The sequence below is a fragment of the Dysidea avara genome, chromosome 11, assembly GCF_963678975.1.
Source record: "Dysidea avara chromosome 11, odDysAvar1.4, whole genome shotgun sequence".
NCBI lineage: Eukaryota > Metazoa > Porifera > Demospongiae > Dictyoceratida > Dysideidae > Dysidea > Dysidea avara.
Genome location: NC_089282.1, coordinates 5294976 through 5320125, shown reverse-complemented (window position 1 = coordinate 5320125; position 25150 = coordinate 5294976). Strand labels below are relative to the sequence as shown.

The following is a 25150-nucleotide window of genomic DNA, read 5'->3' as shown; positions in this document are numbered from 1 at the left end:
TTTAATAACAAGCATTATTGTTTTGCATGTTAACTAACAAACGCGCATTATGATGTCTAGCGCATCTAAAAATTAAAGCTGTAAGAATGCAGTATAAACCAGCGCCATAGTTATTCATGGTTATACGGATGTTTGTGTACAAAAGCGTACGAAAGTAGGAACGGTGACCATATCCACGGAGGATGGCTACTGATATAGAGCCAAATCTGGTAAGGTATTGTTAAGCAACTGCTGCTGTTCGTGACTTGCTCGTGATCTGACGCATAAAACTCCCTATGTCATAGGGAGAGTATGTCCAAACAAATTGTAGGAACGATTTGGGCTTCCTGATATATAGCTACCAAACTTATAGGCTTTATTCATATTAAAATTGTGTAGTACTCCCATCTGACTACAAACCAAGTTGGTGATTCAGTATTATTAGTAGTAGTAGTGAGGTGTGGAGTGCTTGAAAAACAATACACACCTACATTGGGGTTTGTTGCTGACTCTTGATGTGATTTAGAGTAAACCACCCCCTCATTTGGAGGGTTACCTGCTGAAACAGAACCCCAGATCTCGTCTTGGTCGAAGAGGATGGAAGAGCTATTTCTTCTTTGTAAGTCACACGTCATGGATTAGTAGTGTTGGTGACATGTATGGTGTAGGTAAGGAAGGATAAGTTGTTGTATTTCCTGAAAAAAGAAGACGCACATGGTGGACAGAAGCCAATTCTTTCCATCCCTCTACCATCAGTGAGTAATGTGTGTTGTAAATTGTAAGAGGAAGACCTGTTAGAGCAGAATTATGCTATATGTAGGTTGGTGGGGTCAGTCAGGTTAGGGGGGGTAGGAGATCAGTTAGGAGGAGTATTTATACAATGGTATTTTATCAGTATACACTTGCTGGGATTAGTTGGCAACATTTGTGAAATAAGACTGAAAACAAGAACTCCCACATCATCACACACTCCCAATTTGCTTTCATTATTACTGGCAGGCTATTAAGTTAGAAATTGTTTAGAGTGATGGTTAGCAATTCCTCAACATTTGTAATCAGAAACCTACCTCCTGCTTTTTGAGAACCCACTTCACTGCAAGGTCGACATTTTTATAGTTTAGTTCTAAATGTAAGCTAAACATCATTTCATCAGGAAACCAGATTTAGCCAGTAGTGGATTAGAACTTGACAATACACATGTGAAATATGACAATGTCTCTTGTTAGGAATGTCAAAGTTTGCAAATAGAGTTATCTAGTTATGCATAGCTATTGACCTATGTATGTTTCATATCCACAAAAGGCGGTTATATTCAATGACAATAATGACGATAGCACTAACACAAGGCAGAATATCAACAAAATTAAAGTGAACAGCACTTATCTGAGATCTTGTGGCAAGATATTGAATGGATTTCAATTACGGCACTCATCGGGAATAGTAGTGGAATTCATGGCTAAAATTGCGATATCATCTATACACATAAAGAATTCACGGTGGTAGCTGTGCACGTTTTTATTGTGGCATGTACTTTGTAGTTTTCTTGGCCACGTGGCTCACTACTGTTAGTCTTGATCATGTTGACTCTCGGTGGATAGAGTTAGTGTGTGAATGTTTTATAATAAGACATGTGTAGTGTATTGATTCCATTCTATTTGTGTAGGTGATCAGTGTCACTGAATGTGAGTTTGATGGAGTCCCCAAGAAACATCACATCAACTGTGGCTTAAGTGTTGCCTCTCACAACATAACACTAAACCTTTTGGCTGAGGTACATCGTGTGTGTATGTGTGCGTGCGTGCGTGTGTGTGTTTATATTGAAGTGCTTATACATGAGATTGCAGCATATTTGCGATGTTACAGTTTAATAAATATCCTGTTTCCATCAGACACCAGAAGATTCTCGCAGGTGGGTGAGAGACTTGTGTTACATAAAGGCTTACTGGAGCAAGATGGAAGTCCGGACAACTGTCTTATCAGTGGAACAGGAAAGAGAATTATTAAAAATTGCTTTAGAGGAAGAAAAGAACACTGTTGGGGTATGCAGTAATGCTATGTGTAACCATACGACAGGATATTTTGGTGGAGGCATAAGGAAATGAATCCTAGCTTTGATGAATTAATGGTGATGTAAAGTAAGAAATCGTAGATCTAAACACCCACTGTTAAAGAACTTTTTCTTCCATCAAAATTTCCTGTACACTAGACAAAAGTTATGAACCACTCTGTGATACTGTTTGGGTGCTGTACATATCGGCTCATATATTCGTGATAGTTTTTGAAAACCTATGTATGTCAATCGACTCAAAACATTCAAACTATTTTCCAGTTACACACAAAGACACCCGTGGGGTTGATAGCTCAAGTAATCTTCTGTTTACTCACATACAATAACAACATATATAGCTCATGCTCAACTCAACTTTCCAAATAAGTATGTGTGTATGACTATGGGATGGCCTTACTGTGTTTTTATTTTCCAAATAAGAATTGTACAAGTCATCATAGCTGTACCTTTGAAGAAAAGTTTTATTGTTTAGGGGAACTCCTATAAGGATCATCAATCCTTAGTAGTTCAGGAAATGAGTTGTGTTAATTGTATGGTTGATCAACAACTACCATATATGGTAATGGTACTTATGGATTCTGAGGAAATCTAGTACACAACAAACTCATTGAGACTACAGATGAAAACTTGACAGGAGAAAACTTGATCATCCCTTTGTTAATAAAACGCCTACTCCCGAGGGTCTCTGAGGCAAGGAATTATTATGCTGTTAGCCTTTATCTATCTAACCAACCTAAATGGAAGTGACTCTTAGTTTAATACAGGCTGGTGTTTAGAATCACTTAGCTGTAGATCCTAAATAGAGTAGAAGTTATGGCTGCGAATGTAAACGCCTATAGTTTATTTTCAGTGTAGTTTCTGTGCAAATTGATTATCTTACTCTTCCTACTGTCTAACACTATAATTCCAATCACCACAATAGGCGGCTGAAACTTTGTTGTTCCATTCCTTGGACACCAGAGATAATGCTGAGAGAAAAAAATTGGAAGTTGTGCGAACAAGGCACTCATGTCACAATGATATGTCATAATTTCCCTATATAGCAACACCTTTTATTGTTTACTGTTTATGACACACCCATGGTAAATATAAGGTAGAGATTGCTTCAGTACAATATAGTTAATTTCAGTATCTTTGAGAGCCAGTGTGTGTTGTATATATGTACAAGCATATCATGTTATATCATTTGTATTGTTACTCTAGTTACTGGAGGGAGAATATAGTCTTCATGAAGACCGGCAAAGAGTAAGAATACGTGTGTGTCTTCCTATTGGAGTGTGTAGTTAGATAGCCCATAATTTGTATATTACATATTTTGAAGCCTCTAACCTCTAAACATAGCTAAATGGCCTCATTAATAAGACCACCTCATTATAGTGACCAAACCCCAAACACAGCTTAGATGTATTTCATGACCTCTTTAGTCCACAAATAATCTATGAAATTGTGCCAAAGATCCGTTGCATTGCACTGACCCCATGCATACATGCTATATTGAATGTCTGTTATCCTTACAGAGAGATTCATCAGCACAAAGGATGTCAAGGTACTAGCTGATCATAACTCATACTGTAATGGTGTATCATATGTCACCCTCTCAGTCAACAAGTGTCAATACACATGGCCTGTGAAGCTAAACAGTCAGTCAATGTGATGTACACTGATACAGTGGTTGAAGTGTTGGATAAACTACGTGATAAGTTGAACTCGTCTGGGTCCAATGTGTGGGCTGTAGATAACCATGGCAACGGTGAGCATATGATATGTTTGGTGTGCATGTAATGGGTATGAAACCTCCTGAATATTTATCTATTTCATTCACACAACCTTATAGTATTGTATAGCAAATTCCCCAGGTATTGTATGCAAAGTGTATTATAGTAGCTATTGCTGTACCAGTGGCGGATCTAGATGGGTTTCTGGGGTTTCGACAGAAACCCCCTTTTAAATTTAGCTTTGTGGCATTCTCAATACATAAACATTGACAATTTGTCATAGAAAACAACTATTTACCAGTAGCATGCATTCAGTTGCACTTATAAACTAACACGATTTATAGCTATTAAACCTTCAGCAACACTTCACTTTTCATCTCCCACTGCATTAAGATACTCTAATAGAGCAGTCAAGTAACTACTCTAATAGAGCAATCAAAGCTACAGCTTATACAGTCACCGTATTTGCTCTATAGTATGGTATTTAGTAACTATTTACAGTTTAAAGCATTGAATTTATTGTAATTGCTAACTAAAATAGCCTAAAATCCAATCTCAGAGCTTCTAAAATCTCAAAATTTTCCAGAGAATTGTCACCAGATGCCTTATTTAGCTATACTAATTTTCAGAAACCCCCTTTTAAAGATCCTAGATCCGCCACTGTGTACCACAGTTCTATCTGCACATGTTGGTTGACAGTTACCGAAATAACCAGCACTATATGTCCAAGCAGCACTCAAACTTTTCACCAACACAGTTTGTAAATCTGGCCATATGTACATGTGTAATCTAAAGGTGTTTGTCAAAAATACTATTTGAGTCAGTTTATGCATAGATAATATACCCCCCCTGGATTGGAAACTAGTAAGTGCTAATGGTTACAGGCTGGTTTCGTGCCCCCTTACAAGTTTCTCTGGATGAAACAAGACTCACCACTGGTAAAGGGTTCTTTCTCAAGATGTTTTGGAAGCCAACAGCGAGTTTTGAGGCTAATTGGCTCTTTACTGTGCGAATGGTAGAACGAAACTGAATGCAAACTTAGATGGTTTGGACACATTCTAGGAAAACACCGAAACCCTGTACGCTACGCCCTTCGCACCCAGACCATACCATGGAGCATTATTTGATGACTTCATAGTATAAATTGTGACTGTCTAGAATCACAGAGAGAATGTGCTTTCAGTTTTGCCAAAATATACCATCCCAAAAACCTGCCAAAGAAGTTATGGGAAGAGCCAAGGCAATTCTTTATAGCATAGTTAACCTTGTGATACTTTCTTTTTCTACCTACAGCACTTAGTTTAGCCAAGAATGTGCTTCCAAAAAAGCATGTAGTCCGCCATTGTAAGTCTTCCGACCAAAAGTAAAGCGAAGTGGTCAAACTAACCAAAACAATTATCATAACAACACCACAAGTCATTCTCGTAACAAAGTAAAGTCGTTAATGCCACCATTCTGCTGTAATAGGATTAAATTTGTTGAGGCGTGAAACCAGCCTAAGGACACTGGTTCTTGTACAAAGTCTATCGGCGCGCAGCGCAGTTTCCAATCCAGGGGGGTATATTATCTATGGTTTATGTTAGGGCAGTACTCGTAGATATAACAGTTTGGCACTACATAGTATACATTTATTCTGATGATATAACATGTGGGCCCATTACAGATATTCTACTGGACATGACTGACCAGTTGTTGAGTTATAATCCAAGCACTCACAAGTTCTTTGTGTTGGAGCCAAATTTCTGGGTAAGCATTATATAGAGTATTTATGATGAATTGTTGGCAAGTAGTGTACTACTCAAACTACTGAAATGTCAAACATACCCTAAGGATATCTGGCTTCTGCTTAAAAAATAACCTTGTAATGCTTTACATTTAAGGAAATCCTTTAACTATCCTTTTACCATTCAAGCTTTGTTGGAACATATGTTGACATACATTGAAACCTTCTAAACTTTCTACCAAGACAAAAAAAATGTTGTCTCAGTAGCTTGAAATATGCGCTATTTGGTGTTATTTTGGAACCAACATAGACAGGTGGTTATAAATTACTGGAATGACTATTTTGGCATGTACCAGACAGAAAAATAATTATATTCATCAGTTGTTGAAATGTGTATATAATTATCAGGGCTAATATTGCGAAACCATCCCTACACGTAAATAACTCACAGTAGTGGCTGCGCATTTTAATTGTGGTATGCATTTTGTAGTTTCTTGGCTGCGCGACTCACTACCGTGAGTCTTGATGTTATTGTGGTGTGGTAGCATCATGGGGCGAGCCTGAGTTGGTATAATCCCAATACTAATAAGTACTGTATGTATGTAAGGTAGAATAGTGATACAATGCCTAAGGTGACTTGAATAAGTTTTTTTGCTGTCTGTTTAGCAATGCAATAATTTCATTACTTATCAGCAGTGTTGGGCAAGTTACCTTTTAAAAGTAACTAGTTACATATTACTTGCAACTGAACTATTTAGTTATAGTTACATATTACTTATAAAAAAAGTAACTATAATAATATGTAGTAGTTGTAACATGGCCACGAGTGATTTGCCTGAAATATACACACGAGCACAAGGGCACAGCCCGAGTGCGAGTGTGTATATTTCAGGCAAATCACAAGTGCCCATGTTACAACTAATATATTCCACTTGGGAAAGTGTACATGGAAACTGCAGGAATGCTTTGCGAGTGTATTTATATGTGACCATGTGACTTTCGATTGTGGGTAACGTCGTAAGAGCAATGACAAGGCGCTGCTGTGAGGCCGAACATAAGTGTATCGTCACGAGCATGTAGATCGCTTTGATTGTGGGTACGCAATTAAACACAGGAAGCCCAAATACGAGCTGAACAGCTCATAATGAAGCTTAAGTGCACTATAAAGTACTTACTATACTAGCCATGAATAAACTAAAGCAGTGAATATGTTTACAGCACTATAATGGCCTAGCCAATTAAGTGCCACACCCAGTCACTACCCATGTGTGACATCGCACCAGGTGTCAAAACAGCAATGTAAAGACGATTCAACTACACTAAAGTACTTACTGTACTAGCTATGAATAAACTAAAGTAGTGAATACTATTAACACTAATGGCCAAATCAATTAAGGCCCAAATCAATTAAGGCCACTCCAAATAAATTCTCTGTTTCCCGTCCACCGCCTGCATCTAGTTACTGTCAGCTCTAAATGTTCCATTATTCCGTATTCTTCCATTATTTTCTGGTTATTCTTGCATACTAACAGGTTCAGTAAAAGCCATCTTGAAACAGTGTCAGCTCACGTGTCAACAGTGCTACCATGTCAGCACAAACTTCACATTTGTGCTATTTTTGCAACTTAAAAAGGAAGTAACAAGCTTAAACATGCTTTTATGCAGCTTTTTATGGGTGTGCCAGGCAAATAATGGCTTGAAAAGCTGCTAATCTTATAATGAAATAATAGAAATGGACCGCCCACCTGCATGCAAATATTCTTGCGTCCAGGACGGGAAACAGAGAATTTATTTGAAGTGGCCTAAGCGCTACACCCAGTGCCTGTGGGATATCGCCACGTGACTATTGAATGCAACATGTTCAATATAAACTAACCTGTGACCTTCTTCATTCAGTAAAACAATGAACTATCTTCTTCCCCAAGTCCATGATCTATGCTTTGGCTCACTTTACAAAAACTAAAACCCACTATCGATCCTGTGAAGTGTCGCTGTATTAAAGGAGAGGAGATCACACACAGTTTCATCAAAGAAATCAAATGATTTCTGAGAATGCTTGGAATGCATTAATGCAAATAGGAGGTAGTATATACAAGTTATATACCACACCTGTGGTTGAGATCAAAAATGCCGTGCTGTGGTATATAACTGATATACCACGCTTTGTGGCTACGCTTACCATATATGGTGTAACTTCACACATTCCGCGAAATCCTTATCTAAACGGTAAACAAGTTTCTAATAACAAGCGCCTAAATCAACCAACAATTATTCACCTCAGGAACTGGAACAAGTTTCAATGAACCCTTGTCTCCTTCGCGGATAACTCACTAATCGCGACTATGTGGGGGTGGCACCGTTAAAAGTGTAAAACGTCTGATCCATCAAGAATTTCTATTGATTTCCATCTCCAGGAGGTGCTGTTTCACTATAACTTACTATCTATAATCGTTTTCATCTACTGGGGTGTAGAATATAACAGTTATAACACGATTACTCGGGATATGACCAAATATACGCACTCTCACTCGAGCGCTGCGCGCTCTCGTGAATCGTGCGTATATTTTAGTCATATCTCTCGTAGCGTGTTATAACTATAAAATATCCCTCCTAGGAGGGATATAACTTGTATATACCACCTCCTATTCTCGTTAATGCATTCCTGAGCACTGCTAGTAGTGCTATTATACCACTTATACACCTTCTCTTCCCTTTGAAGTGAGGTGTGAAGTGGTATATTACATATTATATTACTTTGTGTCCACAGCCTTAAGCTGTCACGTGTGAAACTACCACCGTATCACGTGACATAATTGCATTGTTTGACAATGTGCAAATCTTGGTTATAAGTAAGAAGCTGGTGAATTAGCTTCATTCAGTAGGCTTCATTACTTTGTTGTGACTAGGCGTTACTCAGTGGATTACTAACGAGATTAGTAACTTCGTTACTTGTAGTAATACTATTACGTAATATTAGATTCGTTACAGTAACTATATTACTTAGGTAACGGGTTACATTTGTTAGTAAAGTAACTTGAGTTATATTACCTGTTTTATAGCGTATTTCATTATATTACTTAGTTACCACAAAAGTAATAATATTACTTAACACGTTACATAAGTAACGCGTTACTCCCAACACTGCTTATCAGGTGTCTGCAAATGATATGTCTGAAACATAGGCCATTTTGCGTGAATTCAAAGTAGACAGTAATGATAGTATGCATTTCTGAACTTAAATTCCTACAGCAACGTAGCTCTGCCATTCTTCATGTTGAGGAGCTCCAAGCACCCAGTACAGAGAGTAGTAGTGCTCACTGAATTAGAATTGTTGGTAGGTGTTGTCAAGAAAGCTTATAAAAGCAAAATTTATTGGGAGTGAAAGCAAAACACCTCAACGACATATGAATGCTTTAACAAAAGACGAATATTTTTGTCCGCCACATGCCCAAAATAGTCATTCCACCATTCCATCCCAGCAGTAATTTATAACCACCACTATCAGCTTATTGATGTAAATACACATCTTTAAATTTACTATTAATTATTGTGATTTAAGAGTGACACCACTACGTATATGTTGGAATGTACACTTTGTAGTTTAGCAGTATGGAATGTGATAAATAAACGTATATATGAATTTAGTGGTTGAAACCTGTGGAAGGACTTAGTTTGCAAAATAAAGAGTTTGCTGTCTGTCTACTATAAATGGCACAGAATTTTTTATAACTCTGCCACCATTTTTCTCTGTTTCCACTCCATGTTTGGAGCCTTCTTAAAGAATGTGTTTTGTTTGTGGAAAACCAATACAAATTTGCTCATGCCCAATATCTCATACATGCACCTGTACATAGCCTATAGTGGGAAATCTGTTTAGTAACAACTTCTGTCAATTGATAGGCATCTTGTGAGTTTCCACTAGAACCATTTACTATTTATATCTGTCCGTGTTTGTGCATCATCAGTTAAAGGTTTTGCTATCACGTGTGTCTGTGTGTAGTGTTGCAGATCAAGTTTCATCATGTGGTACGTGTATCCTTACAGGTTGTGGTGACATTTTTCTCTGACGGCAAGTTTGAAGTGATCCCTGCACTGACCACCATTACAGCCAATGAGATAGTGGAGGCTCAAGAAATTATGTTCCATCGAGACCTCCGTGGCATGGGTAACCCCGGAGTGTTCTTGAAAAATACTGACTCTCAAGATGGTAAGTATTTGTGTAGGTGTGGCCGCTAACATGTGTATTAATTCACACAACCCATTCATGAAGCACAGCTTGCTTGCTTGGGGTGTAGCTACCATGCATATTTAAATTTAGGTTGAATGTTCCAGATACCAGCTATTGTAGCTCCTTTGACACATGCCTAGATTGCATGTTGCTATATAGCCATTACTGGGTCTGGGATTTTTTTCTTTATTCAATAGTACCTACCTAAATTGTTACTCTAGTAAGCCACAGGTCCCTAGTAAGATGGCAACTCCAGATTATACCATAGCATCTGAACTGAAATATTACGTATTCTTTTGTGTGTGTGTGTGTAGATCTGTTTCCTGAGTAGATTCCCATACTAACTGGTATACTATCATTTGTTATTTTTCACCATATTTTAGATGTGCACTTTTCATAATGACCACATATGACTGTATGCAGTAAAGTTTACTGTCAATAGCAAAGTGTAATACGCTGTTAATACTGTTGTTATACATACTTAAGAACTTGTATTCAACTGGTTACTTTCGTTTCTATTGCTCAGACATACATCTCCCTTTTGTGCTGTTTCCTTTGTGTCTATTTTGTGAACTTTCATTTATTAGTTTTTCATTTTTATTTTATTTATAGTACTGTTTGGCAGCAACGAGTGTCCATTTAAAGTCTTGTTCGGTGAGGAAATCAGCGTTAGTATGCTGTGTAGTTGTGACTGTTTTATTGTTAGATGTTGACAGTAGTGGTGCTCTGAGAAGACTACCAGTAGGTCAGTGATAAATAAGTAATCCGGTCGGTACGTATTTCTAGTTTGATATTCTATTTCACAAAAACAATTTAAAATGGATGGCGTCAACATGTACACTGTATATTATCATAATAAAAACATGTCTTCTGGCATTTACGTAAATGATTGTGGACTTCTGGCTTGTTTTACCCAATAATAATAATAATACAGACTATGTTAATTAAACCCCTCCAATAATGTATATATTGTAGCTGTATATGAGCATGCACCCCTTGTTGTTATGTATTGTACTTGAGCCTTGGCAACACCACTGATACAAGCTAGGGTATACCTGTATTATATGTATATACGTATTATGGAAAATTCATGAAAGCACAATCAATAGAAGCCGCCTAAAATACGAGTGAGGCTGGCCATTATTTTTGTTCATAAGCACTGTCTAGTTCTAGACTAAAGTATGCATATTTGGTATTTCTTAAGTGTGACTTATATTTAGGGCATTTACTGGTCAAGAATAAGGCGCTAGGAGCTGGAAAGAGATACAGAACAACACGGTTTGTTCCGGGACCTATCACTCCTATTGAAGATAAACAACTGCAAATAGATGTAAGCTTAAAATTGAGTACATGCGTGCGTGTGTATGTATACGTGCGTGTGTGTGTGCGTGTGTGTGTGTGCATACGTGCTGACGTTAGATGTGTCCTTTTGTAAGGTTGCATCATTGTATACACACATAAATGCATCTCAGTCTTTTCTATGTATGTACGTAAGTACTATGTAATTTGTGCATGTGAACATTTTTGTGTGTATATACTCCACTGTTGTCTTATTTCTACCCAGTGTTAACCACTTGTTGTTTTTTACTGCTTGTACAGAAAGCCATAGCAGAAGAAGAAATTGTACAAAGAGCAGCACTTGACCTGTTAGTACGCAAGAAAGCAGTAGGCAACTCTAAAGGAATTGAGCAAATTGCTGCGGACTATGACATTATTGTTGGTAGCAGTGGTAAGATAGTGAACATGCACAGGCACACAAAACAAAATAAGGGAAGCCTTTGGCTGCTGTAAACATGACCATGCCTATTACTGGGACACCTGTTCACTACTTAAGTTAGTACTGTCAAGTCCTCCTGTAGGAGGCTGGGCCATGTTGAAAGTGTGGGCCACCTGAATCTCAACCGTTATGTAAGACATGGACAGTTGGCATTCACCATCTACACCGAACACTATGCACGCATGTACAAACACACGGACGCACGCACAGACACACAAACACACACATGTGCATATACACTACACTAATTTTTGTTATTTAGGATCTAGTGATAGCAGTCCAGCATTATCCAGGAAGCATGCTGTAAGACGGTCACCTCACAACAAAAGAAAAATGAATGTCCAAGAGGCTAAAGAAAAACGTGAAGAACGAGAGCCTTTATTCACAGATAGCAGTGGTGAACACAACAGTGGTGAATACAATACTGCACTGGTTAATGTGAGACAGAGGGGTGGATCATACTCAATTGAGACTCGACGAGATGCAACATCATCTTTGGGCAGGGAGTACAGGACTAAATCTGTCGTCTCTCCAACACGTTCAAGTTTTACCGACTCAACAGTCAGCGAACTAGAAACAACTGTTGAGCTGGTAAAAGAGGACGACAACAAATCTGACCATCGGAGTTCTAAAGAGAAACTAGTTTTGGAATCATCTGCAAAAGTCTCCCCAATTGTGATGAGGAAGGCTATGGACATGAAACGGTGTAGGGATCGACCAGGTCCCTTGTTTGATGATGATGAACCAACTCACTACAAATCTAAACAAAGTATTCTCAGTGGAACAGCTGCCGCCGCTGCAGCTGCAGCAGCTGCATCAAAGTCCTTGGTAAGTGTATGAGTTTAGTAGGAGCTGGCAAACTGCTTAAATCAGTTAAGTCTTAGCTGTTCAATGATTTAGAAATCTAAAGAGGTTATCTTTGAAACACAAAGTTAAAAAAAAAACACATTACCATTGGAATTGTCCATGTAAGAATTTTAGACTCTACTTTGGAGGAAACTCATGTCAGTGTAGTGCTCAACTAGACATTGGGTGGTCTGTAGTTCAAATCCTGGAGTTGGAGGGATTTTTTTTCCTTTCTTTGGCCCATTGTCTGTTTCACTTTATTAGATGGTTTTACAATCCCCAATATCTGTTTGTTAGGTTAGGTAATTCAGAGGTTGTGGCACAAGTTGCTGTAGACCTAGAGCTCTAATAGTGGTATTTTTGAGTATTTTGTAGGGGTTTACATTCTGTGTATTAGGGAGTACACAATATTTACATACTGTACTCTATGACTTCTCCAAACATTTATAAGCATATAATAAACAATGGTCTTCAGGTATATAAATTAAGTTGTTGATCAAGACTCATGGTAGTGAGGCTAATTGACATTGCTGGTGTGTCTATAGTATGTATTTTGAATTGTTTTAGACAGAGCAGTCAAGACAAGGATCACGAGAGGACCTTCTAAGCCGCCCACGAGCAGACAGTGCTAGTAAGTAACATTATTACCTCTATGATGTGATGTTCCTGTCCTTCTCCCATATAGCAGCTACTGCTGACAAACGCAAATCTGTTGATTACATTCCTGGATCAAAATTTAGTATGTTTACACTACACACACACACACACACACACACACACACACACACACGCACATACACATGCACACACACACACACACACACACACACTACACACACACACACACACACTACACACTACACACACACACTACACACACACACACTACACACACACACACACTACACACACCACACACACACACGCTACACACACACACCCTACACACACTACACACACACACACACACCACACACACACACACACTACACACACACACACTACACACACACGCACACTACACACACACACACACTACACACACACACACTACACACACACACACTACACACACACCACACACTACACACACACTACACACACACTACACACACACACACTACACACACACACACACTACACACACACACACTACACACACACTACACACACACTACACACACACACACTACACACACACTACACACACACTACACACACACTACACACACACTACACACACACTACACACACACTACACACACACTACACACACACTACACACACACTACACACACACTACACACACACTACACACACACTACACACACACTACACACACACTACACACACACACACACACACACACACACACACACACAAGCTAAAGCAAAAGCTTTTGGTTGCCATATACATGGTCATGCTTATCTCCCACCTGTGTGGTACTCTAATAGAACATACATTACATACAAGAAAGTATAGTTGTAAAAGGTGTACAGGTCTGTTCATCTCTGCATAACATGTTAATGCACCACAGCAAAAATAGGTACTACTTTCATACTCGGAGTCAGTGCAGATACACACAACACGCTACACTTTCTGTATATTTTTGTGCCAGTATTAACCAAACTAGTGCATTGTGAGATGTCATGTTCATTTTCTAGCAAACACAAAGATCAACTACAATGATGAAGAAGCACGTCTTGTTGCATTGTTTGACCAGCCACCTTCAGAGACTGAACCACCTCCTGTCTCCACAATGGACTCCTTAGCTAATACTCTGGCAGAGAAATCTCAAACTTACAACTACACCACTGAACAAGGTACATACAGTGTATACATGTATGTGTAGCATTGTGTTTCTGTGTGTATGTGTCTGTCTGTCTGTCTGTCTGTGTCATAAGTGCCTATGTATAGTGTACTGGTCCATGTAACATGTTACCTGTATGTTGTGTATTGTGTATGTGTTCATATTTCATAGTTGTAGTGTGTGCATGTTTCTGTCTGTCTGTCTCTATCCTTATGTGTGTACATGTGTGGTGCCTGTATATGATCGTGAAATTGTAGAAATTATTTAATGCATGTCTGTACTGTTCAATAAAATTCAACAATGTTTACCCATTAGCTGTCAAGCCGACACTCACTCCCATGTCACTTGACTTCTCAAACTTACAAGCTATTCCGATAGCCTCCCCCACCAGTCCTGGGGGCAGTACTGGCACACCAGAGACCTATGATGTCAAGACACCTGCCATGTTGAAGTTGGTGCAGCGCCAGATAACAGAGATGCCACACTCAAACAGGTTTGACCCTTCTTACAAGCTGTACTTGTTGTGCAATGTAGCCCAAGTGTGCATATGCTTTTTAATTGAAGTACTTTACATGGTATATGACAAGCTTTTTATCAGTGACCAAAAGTATTGTTATTGATATTGGTTACATGCATACATACGTATTTACCTTCACATACATTGTATTATTTTATGCAAAGAACATTGAGATTTTGTTTTATGTTGCTGTATGAACTGCAGTAGTGGAGTGGTGTAGAGCATTGCCCCCAATACTGTAGTGGAGTGGTGTAAGACTGGGAACAATTGTACAGTGGAGAATTGAGAAGAGTGTCCATATAACTGAAAAATATGTAAAATCAAGCATGCATTTTTATATAGAGCTTTGTTCAATTACTCTAATAGAGCATACACTTGTTGACAATTTGAACAGCCTTTTGGTGTTCAAATATTTAGCATTTTGGGTAGTACATTTAGTTGGTATTTGGATAGTCGACTCCACTGTATTTATATGTACATACGTATGTACTCAGAGCAGAGCTGAAAAGCAGCCTTTAGCAATGGCAGATCCAGGATGGGGCATTTGGGGTAAATGCCCCCCATTCCTCACCTTGTGGAGGAGCCAGTCAAACTTCTGATTAAAATAGCTACTAAACTTTGTCAAGCCAAGAAACTCGTACACATTTTACTACAAATTCACCTGAAACCAAAGTCAAACTAGCTGTGAAATTGTTGCCCAGCACCTTCGTACATACTAAGCGCCTCTAAAAATAATTATTGTGTTGCATTTGTTTAAGACATTCAGAGCCTTTTAAACAGCTTTTAAGACTTCACAACCGGCCTAATGTATTTCGCGGACTGGACTCACGCACTGAGCTGGAAACAGCTTTTAAACAATAATCCAGGCATTATCCATCTCTTGGAACACTGGAGACACCACTATTAAGCTACAACTTCTTACAAGTAAACAAACTAGCGGTGCACTAATTAATTAGAATACTCTTACGATACACGAGTACTAGCAGTGATAAAGCATGGTAGAGGCTATTGTTGTAGTTTACTTTATCGCTTTAGTACTAGTGCTAGGGTTGTAGAGATGAGCCAGTAATAATTCTTAGCAGGGTAGCAACAGGTGGCACCACCCAGAGAGTTGATTGGGCTATGCAAATAAACTGACTCATCACTACAGTCCTAACACTAGTGCTAAGTACTGGAGCAACAAAGGAAATACATCTAAGCTATAACAATAGCCTCTATCACACTTTATCACTGATAGTACTCGTGCATCGTAAATGTATTCTAATTAATTAGGTCATGTGCTAGTTTGTTAACTTGTAAGGAAGAGCAGTATCAGCAGTTGTAACTCGATAGTGGTGTCTCCAGTGTTGCAAGAGATGGATAATGCCTGGAGTATTGTTTAAAAGTTGTTTCCGGCTCAGTGCGTGAGTCCAGTCCGCGAGTCCAGTCCGTGAGTCCAGTCCACGAAATACATTAGGTCTTCACAACCATCTGAAAAGGCAAAAATGGCAAAAATCAACAGTGAGAAACTACTAAGAGGTGATTATTATTTGTTGCTTCAAAAATGCAACACTGAACTAGAGAATCTGGTTCTCCCCAACCACTTACAACTTAGCTTGTTTGTGCCCCTCCCCTTGCCAACTCCTGGATCCGCCCCTGGTTAGCTCACATGTGATAAGATGTCAATACAAAATTGTGCAGTATGTAATAAAAACTATGTATGTAGCATTAACTTGCTGTTTTCTTTCTCCAACAGGTTCAAGACAATATCACTGTCTGGAGTCATCCTGGTCAGTTCTGATAATGGATGGTGTATTGCTGAGGGGAACAACTTTCACGATAGTGTCAACGTGGTAAGTACATATATGTACTAGCTATTTAAAAAAATTAAAAATTTCAAAAAGGGAGCATGGTTGATATAATAGTTTTTAAGAAATCATTAATTTAAAAATGAAGTAGGTATCTATGCAATAAAAAGTAGTGAAACAAGAGATGAATGATGGTATTACAGCATAGCTTGATGGGAAAGTTCCTACTTTGGCATTAAATAGCTAGTTTGTTTACTTTTTTTGTCTAGCTAGCTAGCTACATTATACTCTTTTTGTTTTCCACATAGTATAAATATCACTTGAAGCAGCTATCTTTTACCTTCATACGCAATGAGCGCCTCTAAAAATATTTATCACTTTGTCTTTTAAAGCTATTACAGCAACTGTTAAAGGCTTCAGCTGCATTTGTAATGGCCTAAATATTGATGATTTTACAGTAAAACATCGCTGGAGAGTCCACCATTATAAGAGTGGAACCCTCGCTTTTAGAAGTCTGGATCCCAAGGTGGATCTGCCTCTCAAAGACGTTATTAGCTAGCTACCTCACAAAAAAAAAGCTACTGGTAATTGTGACTATATAAAATGACTACCCAGTGTTAATAAATGCTAGAGACAACTCCTTGGGTACTACACCCATTCGCCCTCATCTTACGCACATGTATTCACACTTCGTTAAAATCACATGTTTGGGTTGTGGTGTGCGCCGCAAATATTAAATGCCACAACTATTAATTATCCTTCGAGAAGAACAAAGAAGCAAACGAATGATGAAAGTAAACAGCATGGTGCAGTGGACAGAATGTAATCGGAACAGCAGATTCGTGAATCCGCCGTCATTACCTTGGCTGTCTGAAATTTTTGGAGCCATACACCTAGCGCTACCGGGTCTTACAGCAAGCAGGCAGGCAGATGAAATGTAGGTGAATTTCAAAATTTCTAAAACTCACTGTATATTGGATCATTCGACTTTTCGCTTCATACAGCATCATTATAACAGTACTAGTGCATTCCAGGTGATTTTTTTTGGGTAAAACTTATTGCAAGGCCAGTTTTTAAGGTGCGAAAATCCATGAAACCATATGATTTCTTACCAACCCCTACTATGCAGTACTATCGCACTGTATGATAACTATTACATGTAAAAATATATGGAAAAATTCAACAAGTTTCTGTACTTCCTTGCTTTCTTGACTTCATCATATTCTTTGCAGTTAACAATACACACATTGCAGCAGTACTGCATACAGTGTGTCTTGTTACTATGGATACTCTAAGATGGGGACACTTACATAATCCAGACGCTTAGTTAGGGACCCCAAGATATTCATACATAAATTGACCTGGAGAACCAGGACACTATTATAATGAGGACACTATTACAAGACAATCACATAGGTTGTACTGTAAAGGTATCCAGCTACATCATAATTATGCAATATTCTCAATATCTTAACTGATGCACAGTTTGCACACACCACATTTCACACACCATATGTCACACACTACAGGATACTGGGGATCATTGTGAGATATTCACATTGTCGGAACACGTGAAGGCCATTTATCACCATGGCAACAAGAGGTGGTATGTTCAACCACAGAACAGGACCAGTGAGACATCTGCATCAACTGTAGAGCCTGTCAAGTGAGTATGTAGTAAGAGGATTTGTGGTATATATCTTGTTCTAATACTTACTGTATTCTGAGAGAAAGTGTATTGGTTACACATTATTACATTCAGATAATTGGGATTTAGTTAATCATGTATATGTAAAAATCTACATAGCATGACAATATATTGCTCTTATACAATGCACAAATACTCTGTTATAGGCCCTGAGCCCCTGACCAATTATACCGGTATAAGTTAAAGCATAAAAGTAACGAAAAGCATCAAGTTTTATGCGGGATGATACAGGAACTACAGAAATTGCTGATATACTCTAATAAAACAGTCAGCTTTTGAACATCATTCCTATGTTTAAGCATAATTTTGAGCACAATTTTTTAGCGTTCCTCAAAAGTATCATACACTACTATCGTAGTGTATAGTAGGGACCACAAAGGAGTAGGTGTGGCCCACAAAATAATATCATCCAAAAAAACAGCCTCAATTTCTCCTGACGACGATGAGGCAGTATTGGTTAGGTGAAACTAAGCCCAAACAAGCTTTCAGATCAATCCGAAACGCTTTCAACAAGTTGCTACAGAATTTTTTTTTTTTTTATTAACGGAATTTTTTAGTGACTGACTGATGAGTAGCTGACTTGATGCCTTCAGACAAGTGTAACTCAATAATGGCTAAGGCTACGGGTTTGATTTTTTCAATGTTTGATGTCGCTTCGGCCGGACAGGTGCCTTTTGGCATACCGCAGTACATACAATGCATTCTTCATGGACTTACCAGTGTCCTCCTTTGTGTCCCATTCATCTTTGCTGACAGCGAAAAGTGTCAATTTGGCAATAGCATGTGATGGCTTCCCTTCATAACAGAAATCGTCCATATTTGTCATAGTGGCTATTTTGATAATAGAGGCGCTTTTCAAACAGTTCTTGATTTGTACTGCTGTGTAACGGGTTGAACATAGCCAACAACAAAGCGTAATGAATACTTCACTTTTCAGATGATAATTATTGATATAACTAGGGCATGCGGCACTATATTTCTTCCGGCATGCGTGGATTGCAGAGGTGCTTTTCGAACAGTTCTTGATTTGAAATGCAGCGTAACGGATTAAATATAGCTGACAACGAAGCGTAATGGATACTTCACTTTTCAGACGATAATTATTCATATAACTGGAGCGCGGCACCATTTCAGATGCGGTATGCGTGGGTTCACCAGTCATAATAATTATATTTACAAAAAAAAGTTAACCAACAAGTACACAGAAAAATTTGGAATTTTCAACTAGAGTAGGGACCATAGCACATCGATAAAAAGTACTGAAACAAGCTGGAGTAGTGCACGATATTAAATCACAGTAAACAATAAGAAGTGTTATATACCTACTATGCATGTGTACTTGTAATAGGTAAAAATTGGTTGAGACCTAATTTAATAGAATAGTATTAACATAGTGTCTGCAACATAGGTATATAGATAGAGAGTATAATCCTAGAATGTTGTATTATACTGGGTGTGCATTATTTAGCAATGAAAATGAAGGTGGTTTACCAGTAACAGCTGGAGTGACTGTCACTGTTGATTTTGAGTCAAGAAGAAAAGGTACCATTTATCATAATAACTAATGTACTAAAGATTATATTTGTGTTTCTTCTTATTTCAGTACTGGTTCAGAATCTCAACAAAGCAGTGCAAGACATTCTTCAACATTTTGGCACAGTGAGACAGGAAGCTGAAAAGGTATATATGCGTATTCTAAGAATGATGGACTTACAGGAAATTTCAAATGCATTGAGGGAAATGCAAAAGTATAAATGGCACCTCATACTTAACCTTTAAACCTGCATAATCCAGAAAACTGGATTTAAACTTAATAAATATGCGTGCCTTACACAAAGCGCTGTAATTTTCGAAGTATTTGTTCTATGGCTACACATTTTACATCATTCTACTTGTGATGTAACAAGGATTAAAATGATACCTAGGGTTTTACCCTAATGCTAAATGGTGAGGCCAAAACTATAGCCATGTAAGTAACTTTACAGTAAGGAAACATGCAAACCCTTTACATACCTTTATAAAATGATCCATAACTCAATGGTGGTTGATCCTATCACCTTGCAACAAGTTTCGTTTGATTCGCATTAAACTTTCCATCAGGCCATTTATGACTCAACTCACAATCGAAATTAAACACGTGGCTAGAATCATGAAACACAGACACGACTTGCTGTTGTCATAACAAGAATTAACTTACCCCACCTAGTGTTGCCATACATGCCCATATTGTGTAAACACACATTTCCTTAATTGATGACTGAATCATGAAGGGAACACTGTACAGTAAAGCCTCTTCACAAATGCTTTTGGAACAGACTTGTTCTTGCACATTTAAGCCAGACCTTCTTGGTGTTCAAACCTCCTAAGCTTATTACAAAGGTGTTGACCCTTAAACCTGCAAAGAACTCTTGGCCAAACATTCTGTTATACGAACAGTAGAATTGACTGTTCTATTAGAGTATTTTATCTAAGGTGTGCGTTCTATTAGAGTACTTGAACAAATGAATGGGGTTCATTTGTCTGAACTTTGCACACTTGGGGCCCAAGAAGTTCAGGTAATAGAGGACTAATGTAGACACATAATTTTATAGGGATGAGTCAGGATGGGTAATGCTTAATAAATCTTGAAGTTGCCTTTTGACCTTCTATCCGTGAAAGAGGCCAACTTTTATGAGTAGCAGTAAATTGGCATTCAATCTTCGTAATCATTTACGTACCTGTCATCTCAAAGTATTGTGCTGGTGGGCCCAACTGTATGTGCATAGTTGAGCTGTATACAGGGCTGAATGTACTTGATATTTCATACTGTTAGGCCAAATTAGGAGATGAGGCCGTCAACCCTGTGGTGGGCCAGTTAATGAGGTGTAACACTTGTCCAGCTATTTTGAGTGTGTTGCTGGATGGGAAGAAGCCTTACCGGTTTGAAGGGATTGTCATTGATAGTTTGTGGGATGTGATCGTAGCTCTGTGTAAAGCAGGTAAGGGAGAAAATGATGTGTCTTTTTATGTATGTTCAGGTTGTAGTTGTGTGTGTGTGTTTGAGCCATGTAAATCGTGCAAATTCATATTCTTAATACTGTACTTTCTTATATAAATAGCCAGAGTTTATCACCATTATGGCATTTAAAGATGTCACCTCAAAAACAGTAAGGGTGGTGATCAAAACGTGGAATTTTCCCCCCAGCCTTTATTTATGTGTGATCTCAGGAATTTACATATTTTATTGATGATTGACTACTATTTCAGTTCAGTAATATGCATCTACTGCTATGTTTATTTGCACACAGCATTTACATGAGGAAATATATAGCCCTCAGTCAGTAACAAATGGTATGACCTAAGTACATATATCCTCCCCCCCCCCAGGATCCAGCACAAGGATACACACAGTGCCACATGCCCAAAACACATTCAGTATGGCACAACAAGTGGTCAATGAAGTGATTAAAGAACAGCTGCTCAGAGAAGATGAAGAGAAGTGTCAATGGTTCATCATAACTAGCATCAGGTAAGTACAGTAAAATTACTTTATTCTTGGAACCATGCTAAGTGTCCTTATTGCTGGGTTCAGGAGTCCACATACATACACTAGTACAAATGGCAGGGGCAATTCCAGGGGTCTCTAAGGTTTCCAGAAACCTGTCAAGTGTATTAAGCAGTTAATAATATATTTTGCAAATGCACAAGATGTTAGATCGAGATACTCTAATAGAGCAGTCAGTTACTCTAATAAAGCAGTCACAGTATTCAGAGAAGCAATATAGCAAGCTATGTAGCTATAAATAAGTACTTTATTTAATAATATACAGTTAGTGGAGGGCAGTTATTCTCAGCAAGCAGTTACCTTTTTTTGGTCTTCACCAAAAGTCTAGCTATGCTCCTGATCAGAAACCATTCGCCAAAAAAATCCTGGAGCCGCCTATGAATGGGATCGTGAATTGTGAATATCGGAGTATCCACAATTTAGGGTGTTCTTTATAGGGGATTCCTGCACTGTGTTGTTCTGAATTATAACTCATCTGTTCATTTTAGAGCACAGTTACTCACATCTTGGCTGGAGTGTATCCCACATTTAACAGAGACAATTAAGAAGTACTACCTTCCAGGAGCCTTCTTAATGGAAGCCAATGCATCTGCTGAAAAGCTCTACAAAGATGTTATCTTAATAGCAGACCCACTGCAACACCTTCCCTTCAAATTGTACTTGCAGCAACCAGCTTTGGTAGTTGAACGGAGCCCCACGCCTCCTGTAGTGATGAAGACACATGCTGCCACTGGACAGAAGTCAGAACCAATAACAGGAGAGAGTGAAGGTAGTTTTGATTGTGTGTGCACATGCATACTCTTGCAATTTGGTGCGCATTCACACCCACACACTACACTACACATCATACATACAAGCACACACTCTGCATGCACCAAAACACACATGTACACTATAGCTACAAACACACACACACACACACACACACACACACACACACACGCACACACACACACACACACACACACATTCACTCTAATATTCTATACTGCATGTTGTTTGTCATGCACTTGCTGTCTCACTTTAGTCACAGCTGTTACATCACATCCAATTGACCAACCAGACTCTAGTGTCAGCAGACCACGAGGAGCTGAACAAGCACTAAAGAACATACAAGAAGGAAGAGTACCATCTCCACAACCTCCTGTATTATCACAACCAGCACGGTCAACTGGCAAAGGATGGCTAAAGAAAATTACAGAAGGGTATGTTTAATGCCCTTTTTCCTAATAAAGGGCATAGTATTTTAGCTCAAGCCTGCCAGGCCTGTAGGACATATGCAGCACTACCACTGTAGCTATAAGCTAGCATGCTGTATAAAGAAGTTGTGCTGAATCCTACTACACCAGGTAGTATTGACCAGGCTTACCTACGTATACTGGCCAGCATCATTGAATCTCATTTTGTAACCCTGATGTTATAAGGTCTTAGAGCTATTTGGCTGTAGTGTGAAGGAGCCAGTAAACATGCAGACCCCTCCAGATAGAAGCCAGACTAGTTAAACATAACACTTCTTGCAGTGTCCAGTACATCTGGCTGTACTATGCACCCTGTAGTCAATCCTTTTCTCTTAATATAACTTAATGGAACGGTGTACGTATTTGACATACTATTGCATTTCATTGCAGTCTTCAGAGCCTCGATAAAGGTGGAGCCATTACAGGACGATCAACAGTAAGACAGCAACAACCACAACAACAACAACAACAACAACAACAGAGGGTGGATAGTCCTATACCTCACACTGACTCAACTACTACCACTACTAGTGGAGGGAGTACCTCACTTGGGAAGAGAATATTAAACAGTCTGAATGTTGGTGGTGCCATCACTGGTCCTCCTGTATCACAATCCTCTAACAGGTTGTGTGTTGTTGACCTGATCATTGCGTGTTGTTGACCCGATCATTGTGTGTTGTTGACCCGATCATTGTGTGTTGTTGACCCGATCATTGTGTGTTGTTGACCTGATCATTGTGTGTTGTTGACCTGATCACTGTGTGTTGTTGACCCGATCATTGTGTGTTGTTGACCTGATCACTGTGTGTTGTTGACCTGATCACTATGTGTTGTTGACCCAATCATTGTGTGTTGTTGACCCGATCATTGTGTGTTGTTGACCTGATCACTATGTGTTGTTGACCCAATCATTGTGTGTTGTTGACCCGATCATTGTGTGTTGTTGACCCGATCATTGTGTGTTGTTGACCCAATCATTGTGTGTTGTTGACCTCATTGTGTAGTGTTGATGTGTGTCAGCATTACCAAGAGTATGATAAATCACTACATAAAGTAACATGGATATTTCAGTGATTGTTCATTTTCTTAAAGTGGTAATTTCAAATATGTATTACCATTTTTTTCAAGTCTGTACATGACAATCCTTGTAGCTATACAGTTCATTTACTCATCAGCTTTTTATGTTTTTCAACTAAGTATTTGACGTTTGTTGTACACACAACATCACATATGCATGTTTAACATTAGCCATTTCACTTCAACACTATCATGCTTTCATTTGGCTTAGTAGCTGAATTGGGCAAAATACAGCTGGCAACATAAGCAAATATTTATAAATAACCATGATAGTTCATGCAAAGCATCTCTTTTTGTTTACCCTTGCTGTTACAGGAAGGTGGTAGCACTATACAGCAATACTGGAGAAGATGCTGATGAGCTGTCATTCAACAAGGGAGATGTGTTGACAGTGGTGACACGGCTGAATGATGAGTGGTTTAAATGTCGTCGAGGAAATGAGATAGGAATTGTGCCAGCTAATTATATCCAACCATTTACTGAATAATGTTCATAACAATGTAATGATGCTATAACAAATCTTAAACTAGAAATGTTGAACGGATAACTTAGTTTTGGTAAGCATGTGAGTATGGCATCCCTGGTTACTGTATAGGCAGAAAATTTTAATGGACGATATGTTGTTTTTTTATGTGTAAACAGAAATTTTTGCGTTTGTTATTCACAAAGTGGTTTCAGAAACAATTAAAGGTGATAACATATCCTACGATAATATTTTTCATGAAGCTCTATCACTTGTGAAATTTGTGAAAATTTTTGTCTTTTGAAAATTTCCATGTATAAAAAGATGGTATGTTGTGTAGAGTACTTTTAATCTATCAGCATAACCTGAACAACACTGAGCATCAAACCAATCATTAATGTCATTATGATATTGTCCACAATAACAAGGTGTAATTTTGTGATTCCCTCACAGGGTTTTATTTGGGGAGACACTTTCCCCCCTTGACAAATTCTTGCCCCCCTTGATAAATTCTTGCCCACCTTAAATTTTAGCAATAGTTTTAAATGAAAGTGCCTCAGGATGCATCAGAAGCAATTTACAAGGGTCTAAAACGCAAAAAAATTCTGGAGTGGCATGTTATTCTCAGGTAACTGAGAAAGCACCAGAAACAATTTACAAGAGTTCAAAA

At 38.5% G+C, this 25150-nt stretch overlaps 1 protein-coding gene across 2 annotated transcripts; it reads left to right on the top strand.

Moving 5' to 3' along the window:
* Positions 1–49: 49 nt before the first annotated feature.
* Positions 50–24550, top strand: LOC136238088 (uncharacterized). 2 transcript variants are annotated; one of them, XM_066028415.1, is made up of 29 exons: positions 50–209; positions 506–598; positions 648–734; positions 1643–1750; positions 1869–2018; positions 3251–3292; positions 3565–3593; positions 3649–3797; positions 5426–5508; positions 9530–9692; positions 10326–10367; positions 10420–10458; positions 10934–11043; positions 11313–11442; positions 11753–12318; positions 12904–12967; positions 13025–13075; positions 14001–14159; positions 14462–14639; positions 16399–16495; positions 17980–18116; positions 19627–19700; positions 19762–19838; positions 20971–21136; positions 21525–21666; positions 22191–22471; positions 22730–22907; positions 23331–23564; positions 24333–24550. In XM_066028415.1, the coding sequence occupies exons 1-29, from the start codon at positions 183–185 to the stop codon at positions 24502–24504; spliced, it is 3828 nt and encodes a 1275-aa protein (XP_065884487.1). In that variant the 5' UTR covers positions 50–182; the 3' UTR covers positions 24505–24550. The 2 variants fall into 2 exon arrangements, with proteins under 2 accessions (XP_065884487.1, XP_065884486.1); XM_066028414.1 differs by having other exon boundaries at positions 13022–13075.
* Positions 24551–25150: the final 600 nt, after the last annotated feature.

Bases quoted from the DNA above. Each gene is read 5' to 3' on its own strand.
- LOC136238088 (XM_066028414.1), top strand. From the start codon at position 183: ATGGCTACTGATATAGAGCCAAATCTG. The intron at 16,496-17,979 runs GTAAGTACATAT...CACACACTACAG, and splicing joins TTCACGATAGTGTCAACGTG to GATACTGGGGATCATTGTGA. The intron at 21,667-22,190 runs GTAAGTACAGTA...TGTTCATTTTAG, and splicing joins TTCATCATAACTAGCATCAG to AGCACAGTTACTCACATCTT.